General features: G+C 37.6%; 2 protein-coding genes across 2 annotated transcripts in view; one reads left to right on the top strand and one right to left on the bottom strand.

Moving 5' to 3' along the window:
- Window positions 1-1,180: 1,180 nt before the first annotated feature.
- On the bottom strand, window positions 1,181-2,523 carry LOC129928416 (beta-1,4-mannosyltransferase egh-like). The gene has a single exon (XM_056042665.1). It carries the CDS (start codon window positions 2,450-2,452, stop codon window positions 1,181-1,183), a length of 1,272 nt encoding a protein of 423 aa, XP_055898640.1. The 5' UTR covers window positions 2,453-2,523.
- Window positions 2,524-3,744: 1,221 nt separating this feature from the next.
- The window catches only part of LOC129928415 (putative methyltransferase DDB_G0268948), a 28,011-nt gene continuing 10,282 nt past the window's right edge, over window positions 3,745-21,473 (top strand). Inside the window, exon 1 of the mRNA XM_056042663.1 lies at window positions 3,745-3,829. Coding sequence (XP_055898638.1) covers window positions 3,745-3,829 — 85 coding nt within the window. The remainder of the gene's footprint in view (window positions 3,830-21,473) is intronic.

The raw sequence follows: 21,473 nt of genomic DNA, 5'->3' as shown, positions 1-21,473 counted from the left end.
ATATGATTTTTAATTGTACTTTGCTGGGATGGCTAATGAGGCTGATGGTGCGATAGTTTTGACAGAGTTGTAAGTTGCCTTTCTTTGGAAAGGTTAAGATGAGTGATTGGGTCCAGGGTTTGGGCCATTCTCTTGATTACCAGATCTTGTTGCAAATCGTAAAGAGTTCGTTTATCATGGTTTCACCTCCCGCCTGTAGAAGTTCACCAGGAATGTTGTCAACTCCGGCCGATTTTCCCTTTTTCAGGGCTTTTACTGCTGCTGCTACTTCCGAGCAAAGAATCGGATAGTCGTCAATGTTGGATACTGCCGGGACTTTTAGTATCTCTGTATCTCCTGAGATTTCAAAGTTGTACAACTCTGAACAGTATTCCGCCATCTTTTTTTTAATTATATATGTATTATTGACAAATCTGTGCCATAGAAATATTTTGCCAATTGTTTTGTTTAGTTTCTTAGCTTTCTCAATGCGCTATGATGCACTTGTCTGGACTAGTTGTGGGGGAGGGAAGAAGGGGGCATCTTGGTGAATGTCAACAGGATCCTTTTTTTTTTTAATGCATAAAAAAAGATTCACTCAGGGCTCATGATTCCTCAAGGGGACTAATTCAACTTATACTACCACATCTGTCAATTACGACTTCTTTCCCTTGTGCAATAGAACAAACTTAATAATTCATTACCAATAGTTAATTAACTAATAGGTTAATAAAAAAAAATAATTTCTTGTGTTGTCAGGGAAATAATGGTATATCCGGTGAGCAAAATACATAGACCAGAATTGTTGATAAGTATATGGAGAAAGTGTTAGACTTTAAAAAAAAAAAAAAAATTAATAACAAATGATCAACTAACTAGAAGTAACAAAGTTTATTTGATACGAAGCTTAACTGCCACAGTTTGAGATGTTATCTCAATTATAAACAAATTTTTTAAAATTATGTTGGCAACAATGACTTTCAATTCAGCGTCATGCACTCTGTATAATTTATCTTAAAAATCACCAACATATATATTTTTAAATACATGAAATTTCAAAGTTAAATAATGCTTTCGTGATTTCAGTTTTTCAAAATGCCAAGCTGATTGGCCTATTCGTTCTATATATATTTTGCCAGTCTCAACAGTAACCTACAAATTTTGCCTGTGGAAACGCAGACCAAACAATTGCCATCTAGTGTTAATCTAGTTTAAGTAGACCTTTTGATTTACTTTCCTTGTCAACAATGTGGAAATGAAAGTAATTGATTGTGGTTTTAGGCATCCAGAATATTTTAACAGAATTCATATATTGCACAATGCGTATTAGATTGCAGCAAATACCCGATGTCATTATTAGAAAGAAATATTTCCAGATACTATAATGGTGGATATTAAATGTTTTAAAAGTGCCAAAGAGGGCCATGAATACGTTTGTGCCCCATATCAAGTCAGATGAGATGTCGAGAAACAGTGTTGTGGGCAATGCCCAAATGTACTTTAAGACATTAAGGAAAAGGTTCAAAGGGAGTAAACCACAGGACAAAGTAAGTAGAATGGGCCCTAATTTGTACCTTACAGGGATTATGGGACTTAAAGCTGTTAGGTAAATCCCATGCATCCACCTGTGCCTCTGTTTGATAAAGTCTTGGATTGTAAAAGTGCTCTGCTCAATCATCGTGCCTTCCACAAATCCGAAGCTGATGCCCTTACTGTATGCGAGACAGGCGAAATAACAGTCTTCTGCGATAGAGCCATCTGGTCCATAGTCAAAGCCAATAAGCTTTTCAACATTTGCCTCAGCGACCACGAAAGATCCTTTCAATCCAAACACTGGTTTGTGGAGAACGCTCATGCAAAATCTTCGGCAGCCGTAGTCTATTCCCACCCGACTAGAGTCAGCTAATGTCGTGATCCAGTTGACAATCTCACCGTTGTCGTACGTAATATGACCTTGACCTATGGAATGTTCAGACGAACTGACGAAGTTAATGATCCCTATTAGAGCATCTTCTGTCAGCAGCGTCTCCTCGTCCAAATGGACGACCCAGTCCCCTGATTTAAGAATATCAGCCTCGGGTTCCAAGGCATATTGCAGCGCCCGTGCCTTGAAAAGACTGCCATTTTTTGTTTTGTAACCCACTGGGACAGTTATTTCCCTGCATCGATCGTCTGCTGAAAGATTCACAGAAATATCACTGACGACCTGAATAGTGAAATGTTTCAGACCAAAATCTGTGCAGGTCTGAAGATTAAGCCGGACGTTTGTTTTCACAAGTTCTGGGTACAGTCCCTTGGTGACGACACGAAATACCAAGAACGGGCACTCCTGTAAAGAAAACTGCAGTTTGGGTCTCGCTTCAAAGTTATTCAAGAAAACTAGCCCCAAAAAATTGAAGACACAAAATGGAAGTCTGATAACTACAAACACATGCGATAGGACTAACACAAGACTACTGCTGTAGTCGGTCATGTCTGTAAATATTTCGATAAATGTTATTTCTTTCGACTTTCCCAACAAATAACCTATAAAAATGAAAACCATCAGTGCAATGATCGACATACAGTGTTTGATAAGCCGAACTATTGGCATACTGGAAAGCGACATGGTTTTAACATAAATACTTATGGAAATAATTTCAACACTGTGTTGATAGTTTCTTGGTTTTTCAAAGAAAAATAGTCTATTGATCTCTCTTCGACAAGTACAATTTATTTGCATTAGGACGATCCCATTCACATTAACATATGTCGCTTTACTTTCAATTTATGTTTTCAATCCTATGTCTGTGGCGCTAATTACAAGCTATCTAAAATAAATACATGTATACTCATCAATGAGTCTTAGATGTTGTAAAAAAAAACATCTGATTAATATTTTTTTTTTTATAAATCACAATTTTTATGGAATTATATTTGTGAGCCTCCAGATTATTGATTGTTTATTAGTCAGCTCTCGACGTAGATCGGAGTTCTGGTTCTTGAATTTCGTGTTACCAAATTTAGCAGCCTGATTTTGTGAAAGTTACTGGACAGAAACCGTATTTGCATCAGAATCCCAAGACTTCAGTTCGGAAATAGATACTTAGACTGCATTACTAACCACTCTGCCGAAGATGCTTTCCAGGATCTGAAAATGAGACAGATATAGAGAAATAACAATGAAGTCGACTTTAAAACTATACCCATCCCATACACATACTTTATTACACATATTGACAGGGAGAAAAAATAATGATCTGCTGAAAACATCTTATACCTTGGCCGTCTAACCTATGGGCCAGAGGATGTCAAGTAAAGGTCATCTGTTTCTGCACGTTTAACGGAGATGTCATGTGGTCAGCACAACGACCAACCGCCTTTACGTTTCCCAAACTAATGTCAGCTGGGTGGACTCAGAGGCGCCATAAAGATCCCGAAATTAAAAATCCGAGTCTTCGTCAGGATTAGAACCTGGGATTATTCAGTTCTGAAGCCAAGCGCTTTACCACTCAACCACCAAGTCTCCTCTCTAGCTGTGGATTGCGCCCCAAAAGTTGGGGACGACGCAAAGTTGTTTATTTTTTCAAAATCCCATGGGTAGTAGAGAAGATTAGCTTGCAATGTAAAGCTATTTTATAATGATACCTAATAGACACCGACTTACATTGCTAATTTTTATAGGGAACTTGGTTCACTGGACACATGTTCAAATACGATGGAATTCACGTCGCAAATCATTACAGAAATAGGGAGAGAAAATAAATCCCTGTTGTTATCACCACAATGTCTGGGGAACTACCATGGTGTGACCAGTACCTTGTTGGGAACACTGCTGTATTAGGGCCAGTACCTTGTTTGGAACACTGCGGTATTAGGGCCATTACCATGTTGGGAACACTGCTGTATTAGGGCCAGTACCTTGTTGGGAACACTGCGGTATTAGTTCCAGTACCTTGTTGGAAACACTGCGGTATTAGTTCCAGTACCTTGTTGGAAACACTGCGGTATTAGTTCCAGTACCTTGTTGGAAACACTGCGGTATTAGTTCCAGTACCTTGTTGGAAACATTGTGGTATTAGTTCCAGTACCTTGTTGGAAACATTGTGGTATTAGTTCCAGTACCTTGTTGGAAACATTTTGGTATTAGTTCCAGTACCTTGTTGGAAACATTGTGGTATTAGTTCCAGTACCTTGTTGGAAACATTGTGGTATTAGTTCCAGTACCTTGTTGGAAACATTGTGGTATTAGTTCCAGTACCTTGTTGGAAACATTGTGGTATTAGTTCCAGTACCTTGTTGGAAACATTGTGGTATTAGTTCCAGTACCTTGTTGGAAACATTGTGGTATTAGTTCCAGTACCTTGTTGGAAACATTGTGGTATTAGTTCCAGTACCTTGTTGGAAACATTGTGGTATTAGTTCCAGTACCTTGTTGGAAACATTGTGGTATTAGTTCCAGTACCTTGTTGGAAACATTGTGGTATTAGTTCCAGTACCTTGTTGGAAACATTGTGGTATTAGTTCCAGTACCTTGTTGGAAACATTGTGGTATTAGTTCCAGTACCTTGTTGGAAACATTGTGGTATTAGTTCCAGTACCTTGTTGGAAACACTGCGGTATTAGTTCCAGTACCTTGTTGGAATCATTGTGGTATTAGTTCCAGTACCTTGTTGGAAACATTGTGGTATTAGTTCCAGTACCTTGTTGGAAACATTGTGGTATTAGTTCCAGTACCTTGTTGGAAACATTGTGGTATTAGTTCCAGTACCTTGTTGGAAACATTGTGGTATTAGTTCCAGTACCTTGTTGGAAACATTGTGGTATTAGTTCCAGTACCTTGTTGGAAACATTGTGGTATTAGTTCCAGTACCTTGTTGGAAACATTGTGGTATTAGTTCCAGTACCTTGTTGGAAACACTGCGGCATTAGTTCCAGTACCTTGTTGGAATCATTGTGGTATTAGTTCCAGTACCTTGTTGGAAACATCGTGGTATTAGTTCCAGTACCTTGTTGGAAACATTGTGGTATTAGTTCCAGTACCTTGTTGGAAACATTGTGGTATTAGTTCCAGTACCTTGTTGGAAACATTGTGGTATTAGTTCCAGTACCTTGTTGGAAACATTGTGGTATTAGTTCCAGTACCTTGTTGGAAACATTGTGGTATTAGTTCCAGTACCTTGTTGGAAACATTGTGGTATTAGTTCCAGTACCTTTTTGGAAACATTGTGGTATTAGTTCCAGTACCTTGTTGGAAACATTGTGGTATTAGTTCCAGTACCTTGTAGGAAACATTGTGGTATTAGTTCCAGTACCTTGTTGGGAACATTGTGGTATTAGTTCCAGTACCTTGTTGGAAACATTGTGGTATTAGTTCCAGTACCTTGTTGGGAACATTGTGGTATTAGTTCCAGTACCTTGTTGGAAACATTGTGGTATTAGTTCCAGTACCTTGTTGGGAACATTGTGGTATTAGTTCCAGTACCTTGTTGGAAACATTGTGGTATTAGTTCCAGTACCTTGTTGGGAACATTGTGGTATTAGTTCCAGTACCTTGTTGGAAACATTGTGGTATTAGTTCCAGTACCTTGTTGGAAACATTGTGGTATTAGTTCCAGTACCTTGTTGGAAACACTGCGGCATTAGTTCCAGTACCTTGTTGGAATCATTGTGGTATTAGTTCCAGTACCTTGTTGGAAACATCGTGGTATTAGTTCCAGTACCTTGTTGGAAACATTGTGGTATTAGTTCCAGTACCTTGTTGGAAACATTGTGGTATTAGTTCCAGTACCTTGTTGGAAACATTGTGGTATTAGTTCCAGTACCTTGTTGGAAACATTGTGGTATTAGTTCCAGTACCTTGTTGGAAACATTGTGGTATTAGTTCCAGTACCTTGTTGGAAACATTGTGGTATTAGTTCCAGTACCTTTTTGGAAACATTGTGGTATTAGTTCCAGTACCTTGTTGGAAACATTGTGGTATTAGTTCCAGTACCTTGTAGGAAACATTGTGGTATTAGTTCCAGTACCTTGTTGGGAACATTGTGGTATTAGTTCCAGTACCTTGTTGGAAACATTGTGGTATTAGTTCCAGTACCTTGTTGGGAACATTGTGGTATTAGTTCCAGTACCTTGTTGGAAACATTGTGGTATTAGTTCCAGTACCTTGTTGGGAACATTGTGGTATTAGTTCCAGTACCTTGTTGGAAACATTGTGGTATTAGTTCCAGTACCTTGTTGGGAACATTGTGGTATTAGTTCCAGTACCTTGTTGGGAACATTGTGGTATTAGTTCCAGTACCTTGTTGGAAACATTGTGGTATTAGTTCCAGTACCTTGTTGGGAACATTGTGGTATTAGGGCCAGCAGCATGGGAGAACTACTATGGTAGGAACACTACCATGTATTTCTAAGCCACCTTCCCATTTTACTGTCAAGGTTAGGATGTCCCATCGTGGACGCTAGGATAATCTAATCTTATAGAATACAGACGTTACTTCAAAAAAAGATGATTACGTCCTCGCGTCATGCATTTAGTCATGCATATTAACCAGTGACTTAAATTCTGCCAAGTCACTGGTTTTCCTGGCTAGCTCAGGCAACCCATTCCATGCTCTAATAGCACTAGAGAAGAAGGAGTATTTGTAGAAATTTGTCCTAGAATATGGAACGAAGAATGTGCCTTTATATTTGTGTCTTTCTGAGTATTTTATTAAATTTTAAGATAAGATAAGATTTTTATTGATCCAATCAAATGGAAATTTAGTTTTACTACAATTGACAACCTCAGCGTAACTACTGTAACAATAACAATATAGATGCAAATACGAACAACATTCACACACGAAAACACATACACACTCATAACCAGCGCTTTATAAATTAGACTTCTATGTACTTCTCAATGACGACAGATGATCTTGTAACACTCTGACCGAAAGTGGATAAAGGAGTTTTTAAATCTTTCTGTTTTAGTTCTATCGGAAAGGAGACGACCACTTTGTTCAGATCTTATGTAACAGTTTAATGGGTGTAGGTTGTCTTTAAGAATCGTGTTTTGGAAAGGCATCTTTCGTGAAATAGCTCTTCAAGAGAAGGCAGCTGTGTTCGAGTGATATACGATGCTTTTTTAATTAGTCTATTTAGTCTAACTCTTTTTGCCAGTGAAGTATTACCATACCAGCAGGTAATAGCAAAGTTAATTAGACTGCTGATGGTTGCTGTATAAAAAAGTTTAATTATTGTTTTGTCGATGTTAAACTTCCTTAGCTTTCTAAGATAGAAAAGACGTTGGTGAAGTTTGGTGTAAAGCTTTTGACAGTGTTCACTCCATTTCAGTTTGTTGTTGATGGCTGTACCTAGGTATTTATATTCTTGCACTTCTTCTACGGTTTGGTTATTTATCTGAATTTCTGCTAGATGGTCTTTATGTTTCCTAAAATCTATTATCATTTTGTTTTTGTATTTGAAGATTATGGTTCAGTGTTTCGTGTATAATTGCATTATGTATAATAATGGATTCCCGCAGCTGATAATACTGTAAAGTGCTTGGACTCCCGTTAACAGTGATGCTTAAACGCCCTAATTCATTCATCATATGGATATCGTATCTTTAAACTAATTTGTGCAGAAGCAAAATGAAGTCACTTGGTAATATTAGCTATGACGTTATTAACATTCTATAATATAAAAGATAAATATAAAATAAAAAAAAAATACAAATTCAAATCGAAATACAAAAGATGACAAAAGTCAACACACATATTATAAACTTAATGTCAATATCCAAAAGATCATTTGCGTAATTTAAATGACATTCATAAAAACACAAAGTCAGTTAAAAGAATCTTTTGCTAACTCAAAACGAATAGGATTATCACAACAAAGGAAACATATAAAATACTTAAAAAAAAAAAAAGATAATACCTCCTTTATACTATAAAGCGAGTATATATTTGAACCAGTAGACATGTCTAGATCTTCAGAAGAGATACATTATAGTGATACAAATTCCAATTACGCTTGAAAAAGAAAGAAACACAAAACCGTTGTGTCTTTTTATGGTAAAAGCGACGACAAGGGATGAAACTCACGTAGACCACAAGGCGGAATATTAAAAAGGAGGGAATGGGAAGCACTTTGTTTTCCTCCTTTGCGGATTAAAGAGATTAAATTTGACGAGTTGTCGACCCTCCTTCCCCTCTTCTTCAGCAATAGTCACAGAAATGTACACCATTTTTAATTGCTTATATTTTAAATTATAATAAGATGAAATGAGACTTCATTAGTATACTACGGTGTACTTAATAAGACTAAGATGTTTCATTGTCCCATACGGTATTTTATGCAGTGGAGAGGCAAAGTGAGCTTGAACTTGGCTTGGCTTGGCTACCTAGAAGGGGGCTCCAGGTTCGACACCCGACTCGGGCAGAGTAGTGCTTACTGAGCTGCTTTATTGGCAGCACGGAAAACCAACTCCTAGATACCCCCCCCCCCCCCCACTGGTCCACAAATGAGATTGGACCAAAAGCGCTCTGAGCATGCTATAAGCATGAAAGTAGCGCTATATAAAAGCTATAATAATAATGCTAGGACAAATTTGTACAAATGCTCCTTCTTCCCTAGTGCTATTAGAGCTTGGAATGGGTTGCCTGAGCTAGCCAGGAAAACCAGTGACTTGGCAGAGTTTAAGTCATTGGTTAATATGCATGACTAAATGCATGACGCGTAGGACGTAATCATCTTCTTTTTTTGAAGTAACGTCTGTATTATATAAGATAAGATAAGATAAGATAGGATAGATCCTCCCGCGCAGGCGCAATGGGCGGCAATATGTGTCCACAAAGATCTGTCACTGGCAAGGTCTGAAGTCTCTTTCCACCTGGTGTCCATGTTGTACCGTTGAGCACCACACACGACCTGTCGTACATCTTTCTTCATTCTACTCTGTCATTTGCCTTTGATGGTATCTCTGTCAATGACAGACTTGCCCATTTTGCAATGTTGTCTTCTCAATCTACCTCTTCGTCCCTCCCTCGGTACTGTTACCTGAAGGAAGGCCTTTACCAGCGAAGCAGGACGCTTTGGCGCATCCGTTTTTGCGCAACCGTTTTGGCGCAATGGTCGTTTTTGGCGCAATGGTCGTTTTTGGCGCCATGGTCGTTTTTGGCGCAATGGTCGTTTTAGGCGCAATGGTCGTTTTAGGCGTAATGGTCGTTTTTGGCGCAGGGGATGTTTGGACGCGAAATGTTTTGATCACATTGTTTATGTTTATTGTATTATTTCTACAATGGACCTCATTCACCAGTCGTAAACAAACAATATTTAGTCACGTGATCATATTGATAAAACAACGAAAAAAACTGTCACGTGACAGCCACTGTGTATTGAAAATTAGATCGTAGTTTGTATAGATGAGATAGAGAACCACGTGGCAAAATGTTGTTTGTTTATGACTGGTGAATGAGGTCCATTAAAAATGATACATATCTATGTTTTTTTTTATGTGTGTTTGTGTCTAACGTATTTGTCATCTAGAGAACAAGAGATATATTCGTCCATTTTTATTTTGGTATTTAAGTTTGTTGTATAATTTATTATTAAATCACATTACAACGTAACAACATTACGATGGAAAAATTTGATCAAAATATAAATGAATTAAAACAAGGTTACAAACAAGGTTACAAACAAGGTTACAAACAAGGTTACAAACAAGGTTACAAAGACAGTTTGTGTGGAAACCGCAATCCAGACTGTGAGCTCATAATAATTATTTAGACTAGATCTAGATTTCTAGTTTGAAATCTACTAGAGTTACTAGAGTCTACATTACTCTACATTTTTACATCATTCAAGTTATCACACACATAAACTTTGTTACAAAATACTCACATTTGGCAACAAACGTTCAACAAGGACAAAGAAAAATTTTAAAAACATTACACTAAATTTTTATTCCAGATTAGGCCATAACAAAGATTAGTTACCTATAGACCAAAATAAGCTATTTGAATGAGGTATTTAACATTTACACTATTTTAAAAACTGAAATAATATAATAGAATTTGAATTTCAAAGAATAATAAGTTATAGATACTTAATGTTTCTGTGAGATAATATTTTATTTCATTGATGTGAAATCAAAATTAAAATTGCAACCTTCTCTAATGAGGTCCACTCATGTCATACCCCCCCCCCCCCCCCCCCAAATCTTTTTTTTCACTTTCGTAGACCCCTTGGAAGTCTTCATAGACGCCTGGGGGGGGGGTCTATATAGAACACTTTGGGAATCACTGGTTTAGTGAAATAGACTTTGGTATAAAGGTTAAGTGTTTCTTAAATTATAGTCAACATATCTCGAGAAAAAACATCCCTTGCCCTTTTGACAATGTTCAGCGGGTTCTCGTGGGGCCTAATTACCTTTATTACCCTGTGACTCTGATTCTAATCTCTTCGTCTGTGATGCAGTCTTTGTATGTGATACTTAGGATCCTTTTAAAGGATCTTAATTCCATTGCAAGGATCCTCCTCTCTAGCTATGACAGCGGGTGTGGTTCAAACTAAGGACCATCAAGCCGACTGTCCAAAGCACTTATTGCACGGCCAGGGGAAAGGTGATGGCTTGCAGTGCTCAAGCGAATAACGATCTTGAGATCATAGTATATGACATCATATTACATGACATCATAGTACATGACATCGTACTACATGACATCGTACTACATGACATCGTACTACATGACATCGTACTACATGACATCATAATATATTACATCACATTACACGACATCCTGCTATATGACATCGTACTACATGACATCCTGCCACATGACATCGCACTACATGACATAATCCTACATGACATAATACTACATGACATCATAATACATGACATCATACTACATGACATACTACATGACATCATTCTACATGACATCATTCTACATGACATCGTACTACATGACATCATAATATACAACATCACATTACATGACATCCTGCTATATGACATCCTGCTATATGACATCGTAGTACATGACATAATACAACATGACATCATACTACATGAAATCATACTGCATGACATCTTACTACATGACATCTTACTACATGACATCATACAACATGACATCATACTGCATGACATCTTACTACATGACAACCTATCTTTCTTGTCTGTCTGTCTTTCTTTTCTGTCTCTCTTTTCAGTCTCTCTTTTCTGCTGTCTCTCTTTTTTGTCTCTCTTGTCTGTTTCTCTTGTCTGTCTGTCTGTCTGTCTCTCTCTCTGTATAAAAAAACTCATAAAAAAATAATTAACAAATTGTCTAGTATCACCAATAGCTTGAAAACTGCCTTCTTTATTGGTTCAGTTTATTACACCCCGAGGCTACTTAAGAGAATAAAAATGAATATTTTAAAACTTTGAACTAATCGAGAGACTTCATAGCAAGCCATTCACAGCCAGTAGCTACCACAAATGATTCCGTGTTAAAAAAAAATAGTAGGGCCGGCACTAGCATAGATCAGTAATGCTCAACCTTATTCGACCGGCGGGCCATTTTAAATTCCGACACTCATGTCGCTGACCATATAAAATAAATAAATAAATAAAGGAATTGGTAAAAAAAAAATAAAAAAATTTAATTTGGTAAATATTCTCATCAATCCTCCACTTTAGATGTAATTTAACAATTACCGGTACATGTCAAGCCAAGAATGTGCCTCAATTATGTGTTTGGTTTCATAAAGCTGTTTAATGTTATGTTCTTTAAAAAGAGACACTTTTTTTTTATAAAACAAATATTTTAGCTTATTATCGGTACCGATCCATTCACCCCAATGTTGGGAAAGATTTTTTTTTTCAATATTTTGTGTGTGTGTGTGTTTAGAGGGGATTTTCTCCACCTTGTGCGGACATTTCGGCGGGCCGGATAAAGCCACATTGAGGGCCGCTTGTGGCCCGCGGGCCGTATTTTGGGCAACACTGGCATAGATCATCACAGCACTAAACGTTGTCTAGAGTTAATTTTCCTTTCTATTAGTTGACTACTAAAGTTTTGTAGGGTGGATTTGAACGTAACTGGTTTTTAAAAGCATCAACAAAATATGGCACAGACTTGAATTTGAACTCGTTATTCAAGCCTCCCGGGCAGACATGCTAACCACTTTGCTCGTGTGGTTCTTATGACTTGAGAATATTGTATAGTTATATAGCGTTCATTGTAATTTAGAGCGGCAACCTACAAAGGGGACTAACTCAGCTTATACCACCACATCAGTCAAGTAAAATTTCTTCCCCTTGTTCGAGGTACCAAACAAAAGAATTAATTACTAAATATTAATTAACTAATGGGTTATTTTTTATTGATTCTTGTGTTCTCAGCTTATATCAACTCACTCTGTTTGTTTGTCTTTCTGTCTGTCTGGTAAAAATAAATTGTACACGTTATTTCTCAGACACCCAATCTCCGATCAAGCTGAAATTTCGCCATAATTATTTCTTTTACTTAACCTTGTCTGTTCCAGGTTTCAAAAGTCATAAGCAAAATTCATCTGACAGCTCAGTCACTTCAATTAGCGGAGAAACAGGTTTGTATTTCACGACCCTGGGACACAGATTCATTCATGTTTAGTCATCGAAGTCAACCACTGACACATAACACAACCAGCCCACACATAACACAACCAGCCCACACATAACAGAACCAGCCCACACATAACAGAACCAGCCCACACATAACACATCCAGCCCACATTTAACACAACCACCCACACATAACACAACCAGCCCACAAATAACACAACCAGTCCACATTTAACACAACCACTCACACATAACACAACCAGCCCACAAATAACACAACCAGCCCACAAATAACACAACCAGTCCACATTTAACACAACCACCCACACATAACACAACCAGCCCACAAATAACACAACCAGCCCACACATAACACAACCAGCCCACACATAACACAACCACCCACACATGACAGAACTACCCATGCAAAACACCACCAATCATAAATAACACAACTAACGACACATAACAATACTACCCACATATATAAGAACCATCCACACATAAAACAACCACACATACGTAACATAACCAATTTAGCACAGCCACTCTTGCATATCATAAACACCTATACAAACCAAAACCAACCACAGAACTCACAATCTCCCACACATATTACAACAACACAAAATAGTACAATCTCCGGCACATAACACAGTCTTGCACACATATTACAACTACCCTCCCATATATAACGCAACCTTCCACACATAGTACAACTACCCACCCATATATAACGCAACCTTCCACACATAGTACAACTACCCACCCATATATAACGCAACCTTCCACACATAGTACAACCTTCCATACACATTAGAGCCACCCAAACATACCACAATCTCCCATATATAACACAACTACTCACACATAGTACAACCACCCACACATAACACAACCACCCAAACATAGTACAACCCCCCACATGTAGTACAGCTACCCACAAATAACACAACCACCCACACATAACACAACTACCTACACACATAATACAACCACCCGACACAGAAAACAATCTTCCACACATAACACAACTAACTAGTCAACTACCCACACATAACACAACCATCCACACAAAGTACAAGCACACACACATAACACAACTACCTACACACAGTACAACCATCCACACATAATACAACCATCCACACAAAATACAACTACCCACACATAACGCAACTACCTACACACAGTACAACCATCCACAAATAATACAACCATCCACACAAAATACAACTTTCCACATGAAGTACAGCTACCCACACATAACTGGTTGACATAACACAACTACCCACACATAGTACAGCCACCCACACATAGCTCACTAAAATGTACATTCTCTTTTTTATTCCCAATTTTGTAATTTAAAAAATCATCAATTACATTCATTAAGAATATTTTTTCTACTTTCTTAAATTCCTACAGACTCTTTACCGGTACAGTTGACGCTGTGACACTATGACGTAAATTCAAGCAATGTTACGAGTCATACTTGGTTTGAAACGCGGGAGAACTAGTGCCTTTTCTTTGAACCGGTCTTAACCGAAATAGTCATAAGGTCACCCCACCCTAGTTCTAACATTTTTTGCAGATGTACTTTTAACAAAAAAAAAAACAGCAACAAAACACAAACGGGACCAGTTTTTCTTTTTTTAAATAAAACAAGTAAGGTCAAGGTCTTTTGGTTTCCCCCCCGTTCCCTTCAGAAATATGGTTCTAAAATTAGAGAAACATCTAACAAACTTAAATACCAAGGAGACTTCCCTTTTATTTGAAATTTTCATGCATAAAGATTAATTCATAATTTAGGTTTTTTTTTTCTTTTGGGATGTATAAAGAAGTGTTTTAAGATTTTCTTCTATTGCGTAAAACAAATCTCAAAATAGCGGTCTTTTTTAGTCTATCCGGTGCAGTTAAGCTAGTTTTTTTTTGTTTTCCAAAGGTATACCAGTAGATGGCTGCCTGGTCGTGCGGTTTGCGCGCTGGACCGTCGTTCGGATTTATCGACGGTCGAGGGTTCAAACCCTGCCCGCTCCCATCCCCCGTCGTCCTGCGGGAGGTTTGGACTAGGAAGTAAACTATCTTCAACTCTGAAGGAACATCCGAATTATGTAAAACATTTTACAAACAAACAAACATTTCTGCGTACCTTTTAGCACTGGAGATTCAATTTTTTAAAAATCTTAGTCGATCTTCCTCTTTGCATTTTCTTAAGCTGATAATTATATTACCATCACATTTCTTCATATTGCACCCCCTTCTTTTTCTCTCTTGGTGTATTTTATTGTACATACTGCACAAGGCGGATCATAAATTTAAAGTGCAAACAAAGGAAAGATAACTGTGATTAATTTCTGGTGTGAAAATACTATACTTTCGTAAAACAAGAGACCTGGTCTGACCTATCTATCAGTCTGTTGAACCGTTGGGGCACCACACATGATCTGTGGACCGTCTTACTATATTTCTCTCTGTCTTTTGCCATAAGTAGAATCCTTTCTAGTGACATGCCTGTCCACTCTTTGAAGCATTTTTATATTGTGGGTCTCAATTCGGTACAAGTTTTTAACTGCACACTTTCGTTTAATCATCGTTTTGAACATTAAACATCAGCCAGACCGAGACTTGAAAAGCTTTTTTTTTTTTACATTAAATTATACATATCTGAAATTTAGGTCAGAGGACTAAGAAGTACAGCAGCAAGAATTCATAAAACACTGAACCATAGCTTAATACAACAACACAACTTAATAGAATACTCAGAAAGACACAAAGCTAAAGGCATAGAATATTATTCCACGTGCTGGGACAAATTTGTACAAGTGCTGCTTCTTCCCTAGTTGCCCTAGAGTGACCTAGAGCATAAAACGGTGTTGCTAGTCGTTCGTTGGTTTTGTAGCTCCAAAATGCTAGTACGGCATAAACCGATTGAGGTGCACTCCATTCTAAATCTAGAGCTTGAAATAAACGTAAACTTCTTAATAAAAAAAAAACAACTCCCTAACTTTTATTCACAAATAAACACAGATTCAACTTGAAAGTAGATGTATGTGGAAACAAGGGAAATAATAATTTCAACTAAAATCTAAATCACTTCAAAATCGACTCCCAGTTCGGCATAGGATTTCTGTAACTGACTGACTAAAATAAATTTTGGCCATTTTTGTTATGCCACCTCAAAGACATTTTTTTCCAAAATTGAGAAAAGACTAAATGTGGTATTTTATGCAACGATTGTATAATAAAGGCAATATCTTTTGTTTATAGATACCAAAGAACAGTTACAGAACAGTTATAGATATAGATTAGTAACAATTTTCATTTTCATTGTTGCAGGCGTGTTAAGGTTTGAGGAATTTATTAAAAAAAAAAAAAGATGGCACTAAAAATAGAAATTTGGTCAAGTATTTGTAGCTATTATTGAAATATGTTAGATAAGAGGAAGGGAGGGAACTCGTTTTAACTTTTTTTTTTTTGGGTTTGACTCTATTAGTATGTGGGCATTATCAAGCATTGTCATTGCTACGTCATGCGTGAAACGAAGCAAGAAATGAGCTCCCTTTTGGTGCCATAAGGCTTTCCTTTCTATTTATTAAAGTCACGTGATAACCAAATATAAACCATAGCAAAAGGGGACATCACCGAAATCTAGCTAGACATCGCAAACATTGGCAGCGAAAGTTTAAGACCATCTCTGCGTGTAATCTCTCTGGTGATATTAAAAGTATTCAAAGTTTGTGGAACATTTATTAACGGATTGAAAGAGAAAAATAAATTTGGATGAAGATCTTATAAGACGCTACGTCAAATCAAAAGGTAAGTCCGTCCATCTTGTATCCATATGTCAATTTAGTTGTGCATTTTAAGTTCTCTATCTTGATGCAATACCCGCTGGTCACTCCCTACTGGTATTAGGAAAGAAAAGATAACTTGTAACTTGTAGCACTTGGAATAAGAAATGTTCCTTTATCTTTGTTACTTTTTGAATTTTCATTAGTTTTTCTTTTTAATTAAAATCTAGGAAAGTAACTCAAGGAATTAGGGTGCTACCATGCTATGTATTGGTTTACATATTAATATTTAGTGACCTGTATACCTGTCATAGAAATAATCGTGATTAGAAGATCAGTGCTACCGGAGTGCTACCTCTACGTTGCATAATTGTCAAGAGATCAGTGCTACCTCCTCGTTGTATAATCGTGATGAGATCAGTGCTACCTCTACGTTGAATAATTGTCATGAGATCAGTGCTACCTTTACGTTGTATAATTGTCATGAGATCAGTGCTATCTCTACGTTGAATAATTGTCATGAGATCAGTGCTACATCTACGTTGAATAATTGTCATGAGATCAGTGCTACCTCCTCGTTGTATAATCGTGATGAGATCAGTGCTACCTCTACGTTGTATAATCGTGATGAGGAGATCAGCGCTACCAATAATTTGTATAATCATGAAAAGGAGATTAGTGCTACCTCCAAGTTATATAATCTGGATGAGAAGAACATTGTTAAGCTACTTCTATGTTGTATAATGGTGAATAATGGATCTGTGGTACCTCTAAGTTGTGCAGTATTAGTATGAATAGATACAAACTAGTCTCATAATTTTATGGAGTGGTTTTTTTTGGGAGTCGCGCTTTCTAAAGTCCTACCCATGTTTCTAATATAAACCATTTGACACACTGAGTATATAATTGGGTAGATCTCCCGATTCATATCAATTAACCATTCATCTTGAGAATTTTTCTCTGACAAGTAATGTTGGGTGTGACGATCATGTGACAACCCCCCCCCCCCCAACCCCAGTCGTCTGCAGATACAGAAAAAAAATTGTACACGTCAGGCACCATCAATCTGTATGGGTTCAACAACTAACACAATTTCCATAAAATAAGTCGGAGATTAACACACTTTTTTTTAGTTTGTCATATCTATTCATCTTTGTTCCACCGCTTCTTTACCGCACTTTTACACCATAATGATTGAATGGTCGAGATCTTTCGCTTCTAGAAGCCCTCAGCACTGACCTGCGAATTCGCAACCTGTGGGCAGTAAAGTCAACGTTAAGTTCCCCTTTTAGACCTTGCGACCTATAGGGCAGGGGATGTTAATTCATCCACCCAACTCTAATGGGTACCTGATTTTAGTTGGGGAAAAGTAAAGGCGGTTTGCCGTTGTGCTGGACATGCTGGACACCCTGCTCGTTAACCCTGGGCCACTCAAACAGATGACCTTAACAAACAAACAAAAACTGTTGGCAGTGGAAACCAATAAATGACTCGTTGCCACGTCGAAAAAGACCCGTGACACTGCCCTCAGGCTGCGACGTTTGCAGGTCATTGTTAGGGCCTTTTAAGACGATTTGTCTCGGCCTGGTCACGTGGTATGTGTGTTTATGTTTATGGGTTCGGGCCCACACGCCGTTCGTTTGGGATGGGATGTAGGAATACATCGGACATCGGAAACATATAAAACAAAGTGTATTTCTTTTTGTTTGTGTAATGTGCAATTGTCCGCTTAAAAATTATGATTTTTTTTTGTTTTTGTATTGAGTGGAGGTTTAATGCATAATAAGGCGTGTCGTCGAGTCCGAAGATTAATGAGGAATGCAGTATTTCACGTGAATACGCAGCCCCAGAAACGGCCTTCATACTTTGCCTAATCATGCACAGACATAATCATTGTCCGCCGGTGGTCGATTTAGATTTTCTTTTCGCAGTCTACGTCTGTCTTCGGCAGCGGATTTTCTTTTTAGCCTCAAATGTGTATGCCGCGGCCTTTGTAAATGACCTCCAGTTGTGTATTTCTTTATACTAAAAAGTAGAAAGTAAGGCGTATGTATGTATGTATGTATGTATGTATGTATGTATGTATGTATGTATGTATGTATGTATGTATGTATGTATGTATGTATGTATGTTAGGAATAGAAATCAAAACCGTTTGACCAATCTTGATAAAACTTGGCAGAAATGTTCTTTGGGTAGTAACTTAGACCGTAGTGTATGCATTGTAGCTCTAAAACAAACTTAAGACCCTCAAAAAAAAAATAATTGAACCACTCTATTAAAGCTATAGTATTCTATGGATCTAGGCTTTGTTTACAAAGTTGACATGAGAAAAGATCGAAAGGATTTAGATCTAGATCTACTTTTAAGAACTACACTTTGCACATAAAGTTTTTTACTTTGACACATGAATTTACAAAATATCTGTTGGGGGTTTTAAACTAAAAAATCTCAGGGCTGTGTTGTTGTTTTTTTAAAATTCAAAACCCCATTTATCTACGATCATAGAATTTGGTAACTAGTTTGCTTTAGAATAATATTGAAGATAGAGGTTTTCCACCTCAAAACGCCCTGTAGGGGGATTTTAAACTCAAAACCATCTGGAGGAGAGGAGTTTAAACTCAAAACCCCCAATTGGCTTGGCTACGCTCAAATAATTTTAGTGTGTAATTTGCTTTTTTTTTTATATTGAAGAGGTTTTTTTTAGCATCAAACCCTTCTGAAGGGGGATTTAAACTCAAAATCAATTTTGGGCTAAGCTCATAGCATTTCGAGTGCGTAATTTGCTTTTTTTTTTTACATTGAAGATGTATTTTTTAGCTTCAGATCCCGCTGGCGGGGGGTTTAAACTCAAAACCCTTTTGGCTACGCTCATAGATTTAAGAGAGCATGTAATTTGTTTTTTTTTAAATTGAAGATGTATTTTTTAGCTTCAAACTCCACTGGAGGGGAGTTTAAACTTAAAACTGATTCAAAACCCATTTAGCTACGCTCATAACATTTTGAGTGCATAATTTGCTTTTCTTTTCATATTGAAGAGGGGGTCTATCGTAAATTTTGGAGGGGGTTTTAAAATCAAAATCTTCCTTAACTGTGTTCTTGGAATTTGGGTATTGTCGTTTGCATTTGTTTTGTTTTGTTTTATAGAAGAGGGGGTTTTAAACTCAAAACCCCCTGTTAGGGGGTTTAAAACTCAAACTCCCCATGTAGGGGTTTTAAACTCAAAACCCCTTTTAGGGGGTTTTAAACTCAAAACCCCTTTTAGGGGGTTTTAAACTCAAAACCCCCTGGTAGGGGTTTGAAACTCAAAACCCCCTTGGCTGCACTGGGGCAAGTGATGGTTTAGTATTAAAATCTCACCTAAAATAAACAAAATCAAAGAAAAAAATCAGTCACTACAGTCCGTCTCCCCCCCCCCCCAAGGGGGGGGGGCGATTTCATTTCGGGGGGGGGGGTCCCAGCTACGACCATGCATGCGCAGACCGAAATGTTACGAAACTCTTTTTCTAGGTCTAAAACATTATTTCAGCTCCAAGATGATAGAACTTCTCTTAGCAAAGATAGTTTTATAGTTCAACAGTTCAACATACTAACTACAGTTCATTAATTTCATATTTTAATCAAATTGACATTCAATTTTTTTTTTCTAAAGCATTTTTACATACATTCGTTCGTCATTAGTGCAACTCTATTCTTGATATCGCGTGCTTCTAAATATAGATCTATACACAAGCCAATGTTTTCATTAAAAAAAAAATTGGATTCATGACAATTAGCTATTTTTAGCTCCATTGTCCATTCATAATATTTTTTCATTCATGAATTCATGCATTCACCTTACTTATAACATTAATATTTTCTTTAATTGTTTCTAATGAACTAAATCAGTGACTGTGTCTAGGGCATTTAGGCGAAAGCCCGCAGGCCGCTGGTAATCTCCGGCTAGTATATATATATATATATATATATACGTTAGTGACGGTTAGTCGATGCCCGTGGTTCTCATGTCTCGCTTGCAGACATCCCTGTAGGTTAGTCTTGGGTGGCACTTCGGTCTGACTCCCTCTGCAAGCTCAGCGCATAGGATGTCTTTAGGGATTCTTCCATCTGGCATGCAAGTGACATGACCGAGCCAGCGCAGACCTCTATGTTGAAGAAGAGCAAAGATGCTCATATGTATATATATATCCTTTATTACAGGTAATATTAATTCGAACATTCGACAACTCATTTTTGACCTCCACCAAATCGTCGTTCTAAACCAATGGGGACTTCTTCTTCAACACATCTCGATCCCACATTAAAAGGTAGGAGTTGAATGAATGAATTAATTTTATAGAATTGTAAAAATTACAAGAGCCACCACTAGGCCCTTATTTGTTTATCTATGGTGCCTGTGTAGACCATTATATAGAGGAAGAACCACCTGCCCGACTAGCATTGTCGCAGTATTAGATTTCATTTTGATTAGACTGTACCTATGTTCTACGCTTCTAGTTATTGACTTTGGTGATACAGAACGCTATGACAGGATGTGACACGCTATGACAAGATGTGACACGCTATGACAGGATGTGACACGCTATGACAGGATGTGACACGCTATGACAGGATGTGACACGCTATGACAGGATGTGACACGCTATGACAGGTTGTGACACGCAATGACAAGATGTGATGAATGTACAGCAAGATAAAGAGTGGCAGTCAATAATGACACATCGGTATCTGTTCTTGGGTGTCGCGCTTTTTTTAAAGTCCTACCAATGTTGCAAATATAAATTCTTTGTCACACTGAGCATGTTAGTGCGTATAGCATCCGCTTCTTTTACATATGAATTAACCATAATCTTGAGAATAATACTTTGGCAAGTAAAATGGTGGGGCGTGACAGTCAGGTGGCCAAACCCCCCCCCCTCTCCAGTCTTCTAAGATACAGCATGGTAAAGAGTCGTAGGGATTACTAGACACTTCGATATGACATTTGAGGTTGGTGGCTGTGCAGAGTTTCAAATGATAATACTGACGAACACGTCTTCTTCGTTACAACGTGACCAGTGTGATGTTGCTTGTTCAGACTGCCCTGAGGTCAACTCTAGATGACTGTTTGAATTTCAATCAATTACTCTGCCAGCGTTT

The sequence above is a fragment of the Biomphalaria glabrata genome, chromosome 9 (genome assembly GCF_947242115.1).
Source record: "Biomphalaria glabrata chromosome 9, xgBioGlab47.1, whole genome shotgun sequence".
In the NCBI taxonomy this organism is placed as follows: Eukaryota; Metazoa; Mollusca; class Gastropoda; family Planorbidae; genus Biomphalaria; species Biomphalaria glabrata.
Note: the sequence above shows the minus strand (reverse complement) of the source record. Positions and strands in the feature narration are given on the sequence as shown.

Coding starts and splice junctions, on each gene's coding strand:
- LOC129928416 (XM_056042665.1), bottom strand. CDS start 2,452: ATGACCGACTACAGCAGTAGTCTTGTGTTAGTCCTATCGCATGTGTTT.